Below are 8,488 nucleotides of genomic sequence, written 5' to 3' on the forward strand. Positions count from 1 at the left end.
TGGCAACAGGCCACAGTCCAAGCTGCTGGTAGACCAAAGTCCTATGAAGTAATTGTAACTGTAGGTTAGCAGATGAGAAGAAACAGTAGAGGGCTGCAGAGCATCAACCCAGAGAGACCAGTGCCCAGATAACTCTCACTGAGCCCTCACCATCAGCTGGCAAGAGGTCAGAGTTGGACACAAAGAAAAATACAGGTGGAGCCATGAAAGCCATCACCAGTGGGAAGACCCAGCGGGATAGGACAAATCCTGCTCCTGGAGCTGTGCCAAACAGGCAGTGGGAGACTGGCCCCCAAGCAACAAACTGCAATGACCATGAGACTTAGGAGGCTCCATGTGCACTGGGCTGAAGGAGGAGACCTGCCCCCTCTCCCTTCCCATTGTGGGCCATTTTGCTGGCAACCTTTAGCCCCTGAGTTGTGCACCCCTCTCCATCCCTATGTTCCCACCATTTTCCTTTAGTATAAGGAAACATGTAGCAAGCTAAAGGGCAACTGGGGCCTGCAACTCCCTGGTTTCCAGCAACAACCCTTCACACAGGTGTGATCGGGTCCCAATCAGACATGTGGGAATGGTTCAGTTGTTGTGTGTGTCCAGACCCACAGGAGCAGCCTCCCTGCTGCACTTTTTGGAAACAGAAGGATGTGATCACACAAATGTATCCACCTCCCTCCCACCATTATGGTGCAATGGGGTGCTCAGATCCTTCCACAGAACAAGCCCTGACTGAAGCGATGCAGTCACAGCAGCAGCTGTGGGAAAGAAGACTTCAGTCCTCGAAGGAATTTGAAGTCAACCCAAGTTACCTTGCCCTCCCATCTGACCCATCCTGCACACTCCTACATTGCTGATGGAAGCCACAGCATGAGCAGTGTGTGCCCGGCCCTCGGATTTAGGTCTGTCTCACAGAAGAGCTTCAGAGCCTCCCCGTGTTCCCCACACACCACCTTCCCCCTGGTCCCCATAGCTGATGGCACACTTGAGTGCTTGCCTATTTCTACAACATTCACCAGCTGCCTGTTTGGGCCCAGGTTCCTCCCGAGAAGGCTCTGTGTGCACTGAGGGCAGGTGACATCTGTCTCGGCCCCCTCCTGCCACTGGGCAATGGAGGCTGGACAGAAGTTGTGCCCACAGCCCACGGTCATCACCAGGTCATTGAAGAACTCCAGGCCGACAGAGCAGGCCCCTTCGTCAGGGAGGTTTTCCACAGCGCTCACAGTGGCCATGGCTGTGGGAGTGGAAGAGTCCCTGAGCTCAGAGCTGGGCTTAGACTTGAGCAATAGTTGGATGTTTCAACCCTTAGATTCCTGGTGATTGTTAATCCTATGTGAAGAGGTGGTGAGGACAAATCGAATGGAAACAAAATGGGAAGCTTCTTAATCTACTGCCCAATAATTGGAAACACAGAGCACCTCTAGGTGAGCCTGCTGTAACCCAAAAGATTTCCAGCATAAAACTCTCCTGCTGGGCTAAGAATTGCATGAAAAGTGGTCTGGAGAAAATAAAACCAACAAATGCTTTCCCCCGATTAACCTCCCATCATAGTTAATGTTCCAAGGTCTGAGATGGCAAATACCCCAGACCTGCTGCTGGGCCTGGATGGACCCCTTGCTGCCTCCCCCAGTGACAGGCATGGGGAGGCATCTCTTGGGCTGGGGTATAGCCAGCATCCCCTCCTGGACCCTGCACAGGGATCAGTGGGATCCGAGCCTCCAACTTTTACCTATGAGACCCAAACACACTACATGGTCTTTCATGCCCCACAGTGTTCAGTCTCTGCTCAAAGACTCTGCCAGCTCCCCAACGTCCTAGGTCTTGCTGCATGTCCTTTCCTCTGTGATGTCCTGCTCTCTGGTTTCAGCAGGTTGTTGCAAAAAAGTGAAACCTTTGGTCTCATTTCTTCATGGCATCCCAAATTCCACACATTTGGTGAGGATTTCACTGACCTGCCTCAAACCTAAATGTGTCCTCAATACGCAGAGGTGGAAAACACCTGACAAGAAGGTTAGTGGAGTTCCTGCCTCACCCTCAGTACCCCGTGACTGCTGCAAGGGAGGGAAGTGGGGCTAACAGACCTTCCCCGCACCCCACAATATATTTTCCCAGCTGTGGCAATGGTGGGAGGCAGATTGAAGGCAAATCTCCAATAATAAGATTCTATACCTGGAAAACTATAGAATCATTTTTAAAATGTTTTTCATATATCCAATTTAATTATTGGGGGTTCATCTTATATTCAGGATCATCTTGTACTTGAGTAAATATGGCAGTAGCCCAGCCCAGACACTGATGAGGCCAAGGATGAGGAATCGGACTCCCATGAGAAAAGCCTGGCTGCAACCTGGTAGAGGGAAACCAGCACTGGCACAGGCCAAAGTCAAAGCTTCTGGTGGAACAAAATCCTACGAAGTAATTGTAATTCAAGGTCAGCGGATGAGAAGAAACTATGGAGGACTGCAGAGCAGCAACCCAGAGACCCCAGCAACCAATAGAGAAGAGACCATTGCCCAGATCATACTCATAGAGTCTGCACAATCGATTGGCCAGAGAGTCAGATGCAGTGCTATAGCAAGCGGGGTGGGCTAGCGGGGCAACTGCCCTTGGCACTGAAGTGAATTGGGCACCAATAGGCGCTGCCCAGCCAGGTCGGTGTGGAGGATGGAGCTGTGAGTGGCTCCTTTGCGGGGCATGGGGACATTGGAAGGGCGGCTCCTGCTGCTGCTTGCACCCCTAGAAAGCATGGGGGTGGGGTGGGGTGGGGTGGGGTGGTCTGCCTCCCTGGATCAGTGCATGGCTAAGGGTAGGCTGCCACTGCAGGCTTTGTCCCAGGTGCCAAATTATGGTGCTTTGGCACTGGTGTGATGCAAAAAAGAATAGGTGTGGTGCCCTAAACGCCATCACCAGCAGGAAGACACAGCAGGATAAGACAAATCCTCCTTCTGGAGCTGTGTCAAACAGGCACTGGGAGACTGGCCCCCAACCAGCAAACTGTAATAACCATGAGACTTAGGAAGGACAAGACCTCCCCCCTGCCCTCCATCCCCATTGTGGGTGATTGTGCTGGCAACCTTTTGTCCCCCCAGTTGTGCACCCTTCTCCGCCCCTTTTCCTTTAGTATAAGCAAACATGTAGCAAGCTAAAGGGCATCTGGGGCCTGGTACTCCTTGGTTTCCAGCCACAGCCCTTCACACAGGTGTGATCGGGTCCCAATCTGGTGTGCTCAGATCCTTCAACAGAACAAGCCACTAACCTGCCTGGTCAGCGCCTCTCCATGCTCCCCACACACCACCTCTCCTCTGGTCGCCATAGCTGATGGTACACTCGGGTGCTTGCCTATTTCTACAACATTCGCCAGCTGCCTGGGGAAAGTCTGTCTGCACTGAGGGCAGTTACTGGCCTCCCAGCCCCATCCCGCCACTGGGTGACACAGACTGGGCAGAAGTTGTGCCCACAGACCATGGTCATCACCGGATCCCTGAACAACTCCAGGCAGACGGAGCAGGTCCCTTCATCGGGAAGGTTTTCCACAGTGCTCTCAGCAGCCATGGCTGTGAGACGGGAGGAGTCAGGGTTCATCTCACTTTCCTGAGCTCCGAGCTGGGCTTGGACTAGAGCAAGAGCTGGATGTTTCCTTTCTCTACGTGGCTCTGACTGTCTGTCTACCTGTTGGGAGTCCCTGGGTGAAACCCTTCGATTCCTGGTGAAAACACCTGACAGGAAGGTTGGTCGTGGTGCCATGCATTTGCCACAATGGAGCGAGGAGGCTTGTGGGTGAGTATGAGCTTGGCCCAGCTTCATTGGCCTCGTGGTGAAGAAGGCCGTGGTCCAACACCAGGCCCAGGAAAAGCAGTGTCCACCCCACAGGGGATGTCCTGTTGTGTGACCCCGAGCAAGGAGCCAATGCAGAGCAGAGGTAGGGAGAGAAGAGGGGGAGTGAAGGCCCAAGAGACAAAGCCATTGCAAACCCCAGGTGAGATGTCTATTGAGATCTCTGTGGACGTGAAGCCACGAGGGGCGCAGGGCCGGGCCGTACAAGGGAACCGTCCATGTCGGAGGAGCCGCATGAAGGGAGGCGCCTGCCCTGAGTGAAACTCTTCCAGCTCGGAGGAGCCCCAGCCCAGGGGCCTTTGCTGCATGGGAAAAGCCAGCTCAAGCACAGACCAGCCCAGCAGCTTCCCACAGGCAGCGCCTGGATGGGCTCAGGCTCCAGCCCAGGTAGCCTCCCACCCCCAGCCCCAGCCAGGCTCTGGGCAAAGGGCACCCAGAGGCACTTGGCCCTGAGCCCCAGCCCTGGGCTGCTGGCACTGCAGGGGGTGGTGGCCCCAAAGCTGGCAGCATCCCCAAGGGTCCGTTCTGGTGGCCGCCCTCAACTCCTCCAGGGCCACCGAGTGCTAGGACAGACCGGCCTGGTGCAGCCTGCTGCAACGGGACGGGCTTGTCAGTGCAGATGGCACCTCGCACCAGGGCAGCTCCTGGGGGCAGAGGAGGGGATGGGAAGCCAGAGCAGCCCATTTCCCCACGTGGGGGGTACACTCCCTGGCTGCTCCCACCCATCACTCAATGGCACAGTTTGAGCAAAGATCCAGCCCCCTATGCCCAGACCCAAACCCAGGGCCGGATTCTGTCCCCAGCAAAGGAGGTCGGCGGGAAGGTGAAGATCGGGGCCTCGGTGTCAGCACTGAGAAATGACACCTGCCCCCCCCCACCCAGTCCAGACAGACCCGCACCCTCCTGGGCACCAGGCACAGGGACAGGTGGGTGGGAGCAGGGGCCGTGAGAGCCTGGAATAGATCCCCACAGCACTGCACTGCCCAGATCCCCTCTGCAGGGCTAAATCTGATCCCTCCTTCCCCCAATACAGAGTCTCTAGCAACCCCCATGGCCCAGAACCCCTGCTGCCACCCCACATCCACCTCCCAGCAGTGTCTCCCCCAGGTGAATCCCTCATGGCCCAGCACACACGAGTATGTATCAAATCTCTTAGGATTGTAAGGCAGACGCTGGCGTGTGCCTTCACGTCTCACACTTCTCCAATCCGCAGACAGAACAAGGTAGGGATTTGCCGTGTCTGGATCCAGAGTCACCGTCGCTGGCAGAGAGAATGGCAGCGTCAGGGCAGAGCTCAGCCCGGGGCAGACGGGGCTGTTCCTCCCCCTCTCCACCAGCCCCGTCCTGCCTCCCACCGTCCTGGGCCCCCAGAGCTGCCTCTGCCCTGGGCCCGGGGGCTGAGCACCGATGGCCCCACAGCTCCTCAGCCTGGCACGGGGGAGAGCCCCTGGCCTGGGGGAAAGGGAGCAGGTAGCTGCAAATCCATAGGCAAGGAGAGAAATTCCAGCCCAGCACGAGGGGTTTGGTGCTGGGCTGGGAGAGGGTTTGCCTCTTGTGCGAGGGGCAGCCGTGGGCTCTGCAGGATCATTGTGTTAATGCTGGGACCAGCTCCCCAGTGCTTACCCTTCGTGTACGATTCCTGTGGTCCCCCTTTGCCCTTCTCCAGGGCGGATGGCAGAGTCTCTGCAAGGGAAAGGGACACAGACATTAGACCTCCAATGTGTGATGGGCTGGCTAGCAGTGACCTAGCCCAGGGGGTTTGAAAGGGCAAAAGGTGATTGGAGGACTTGGGATTCCCTTTCCTCATCAATCAGGCCCCAGAGACTCACCCTCCGTGTCCCCTGATTGGCCCCTTGGGTCACTTGGAGGGGGATAAAAGGGGTAGTGTGGCTGACTCAGGGAAGAGACCAGTGAGGCACCACGAGGAAGGAGCATCAAAGAGCTGGCAAGAGCTGAGCCAGCAGCGGGAGCAGTTGCCCCAGAAGAAGCAGGACCTGCAGGCAGCAGTGGGCCCCTCAGCAACGCGGCGTGCGGTCGGCAGGAGAGGCGTCCTCCTGGGCTCCAGGATCCCCTAGAGAGCCTGTGGCCGGCAGGAGAGGCTTTCCGCTTCAGCAAGGATCTGAGCAGCGACCTGAGAGGTTCCCAGCTCAGCTTCCAGCTCCTCCAATCAGAGGCCAGGCAGCTTGACCTGAGGCCGGGACTCCTGGAAGGTCAAGACCCCTAGCAGCTTAGAGTAGTGCCAGCACTGGTGGCTGCGTGGCAGTGTTTCTGCCTTCCACCTAGGACATCCAAGTTCAAGTCCCAGCTTTGGTGACTTGGGGTGAGTGAGCTAACAAGGAAAAATTCCTCTTGCAGGGAAAGGGGCCATTGTGTTTTCCCCCCTTTCTCCCCCTCCGGGTACCTAGGCCCTATTTCTTTGTCCTTTGACATTTTGTGCCTTTTTATATTTCCCTAACCAGTATTGTTTGCTCTGTTGTTTGTGGTTTATGTTTTGTTAACCCTGTCTTTTGTCAATGATTGTAAGTGTCTAACCTTTGTTGAATCCTGCCCCTCGGGGCATTGTGGTGTCCACTATGCTCCCTGATTATGCCCGTTATGTTCCCTCATTAAAAGGTATATGGTTAAGTCCCCAGTGGTGGTCTGGCTCTGCTCTATAGGGGGAGGAGAGTCCCTACACCTCCCACAGCGCTTGTGCACCTGCTCTGATCCCTTCAATTGGAGAGGGGGGTACCTTTTGGAGTACTGCCTGGGTTACAAGTGTCTGGTTCACACTTCAAGCTGGGACCTGCCTTGGTCCTGAGTCCCCAAGACGGAGCAGGGGCACTGGGGCAGCTCCTCCCCTGCAGCTGGGACTGTGGTGGCAGAAACTGCCTTCACATCTCCCTGCTCCCCTGCAGCGCGGCCTCTTCTCCTAGGACAGGGTGGGAGGGAGCTGCAGTTGCAGGCAGGAGTAGGGGGAGAAATGTAACAGCCATGGACCCAGGGGAGCTCAGTACCCAGCCCATCCTGCCCCTTAGACATCAGGGAGAGCCACTCACTCATTGACAGAAAGGGACAAGCAGCAGGGTGTAACAGGTATCCACTCTGGGCCAGCCTAAACGTGGCCCACACACCTGTTCCTAGGGCAACCACCCGCCTACTCGCCTGCCATGCCTTGTTGTTAATTGATGTTAATTAGCAGGAGGCTGCCCTTGTACTGCCCCGCGGCCAGGGGGTGCTACCTGCAGCTCCGTTTCCTCCCTTACACTGCAGTCCACACCTCGCCGATGGAATAGCCGTTGTCTCAGCTCTATCACTATCTGGCCCCCTCTCATCCTTTCTGGGCCTTCCTTCCTTTGATACACACTCCCTCCAGTGCTAGGGCTCTCCGTGGCCCTATCTCACTCTGTGCCCTCTTCTCCAGGGCCTTACCTACAATGCTGCCTCCTCTCTGGGGCCTCCATGTCCACACTGGGACTTCTCAATAATGACGCCCTTCTCTGGGGCTCACCACGCCCACACTGGGGCTTCTCCATAAGGCCGCCCCCTCCCTGGGGCTTCTCAGTAATGTTGTGCCCTCTCTGGGCTTGCCGCACCCGCACTTGGGCTTCTCAATAGTGTCCCCTCTCCGGGGCTTTCTCAATGATGCTGCCCCCTGCTCTGGGGCCGGGGTCTATGCACCCCAAATGCTGCGCCCTCACCAGCGCTGGGGTCCTCACACTCCACTGTGAGTCCCCTCTGAGGCCTCCCCCAACCCCCAATAGCCTCACCCAAACCACCGGTGATAAACAACAACACAAAAATGCAAGCCCACCGGCTATAACTTAAACAGAAGCTGCCTGGCCATAACAACGCTCAAGCCTACCAGGAAATACTCCATCCCTTCCATGAGAGAGCTCCTTCCTCCATGGTTGCTGGCAGGAAACTGCCTCTGGTCTCAGCTCCTTGGGTTTATAAGGGAACCAGGCCCTGCCCCTTCTGGTCAGCTGACCTTCCCTGTTTGTCCTGGCAACATACAGCTGGGCTCCTTCTTCCCTGCTAGGGCTCCTTCCCCAGCAGTTTTTTTTCCCTTCATAGGAGCAGGGCACCTCAGTGCTCTGTGACACGGGGGTAGAAGAGGAGCCCAGGAGAAGGGGTTAAACTTTGCAACCCTCTCATTCACAGGCAAGGGCCAGCACTGGCTGGGGAAGTCCAGGGGTCCAGGCAGAGTCCCCCTCTGCTCCAGCGGCCCCTGTGGGGATGCAGGATACCAGAGGTGCAGCTTCACCCGGGACACCCCACACCTGCCTGCTCTGCTCCCTCCCTGCTCCTCTCCTTCCCCGTTGGGAGCCCTCCCCCCTGTACCTCTGGGGTCAAGCCAGCAGGATCCAAACCTGACAGCCTGCCGCATGTTCAATTTTGGCTCTTAACTTTGGTGGCCTGACATGAGGCACTGGGGGCTCGCTCTGAGTGGGGCAGGGTCCCACAGCTCCCACCGCCCCAGCTGCAGGTGCCCATGCTGAGCAGCGCTGGAGCAGCAGCAGCCTTCAGCTTAGGACCCAGGTCCCCCAGAGGAGCCCTGGTTCATCAGTGATTTGCCCAAAGGCAGAGAGAGGCCCTTGTCTTGTGTCTTCATTCCTGCTACCTGCGATATCAGTCCAGCACGTTCAGTTTATCTCCCAATTAAAAAAGATGCTGGCTC

The 8,488-nt window shown here is 56.6% G+C and overlaps 1 protein-coding gene across 1 annotated transcript in view; it reads right to left on the bottom strand.

The window, feature by feature from the left end:
• Positions 1-4,953: 4,953 nt before the first annotated feature.
• Positions 4,954-8,488, bottom strand: part of LOC112552132 (E3 ubiquitin-protein ligase TRIM7-like) — an 18,418-nt gene continuing 14,883 nt past the window's right edge. The window contains exons 7-8 of the mRNA XM_025217003.1: positions 5,452-5,511; positions 4,954-5,089 (exon numbers count right to left, since the gene is read on the bottom strand). Coding sequence (XP_025072788.1) covers positions 5,014-5,089; positions 5,452-5,511 — 136 coding nt within the window. The 3' untranslated portion in view covers positions 4,954-5,013. The remainder of the gene's footprint in view (positions 5,090-5,451; positions 5,512-8,488) is intronic.

The sequence above is a fragment of the Alligator sinensis genome, unplaced genomic scaffold (genome assembly GCF_000455745.1).
Source record: "Alligator sinensis unplaced genomic scaffold, ASM45574v1 scaffold1208_1, whole genome shotgun sequence".
Classification (NCBI taxonomy): Eukaryota; Metazoa; Chordata; order Crocodylia; family Alligatoridae; genus Alligator; species Alligator sinensis.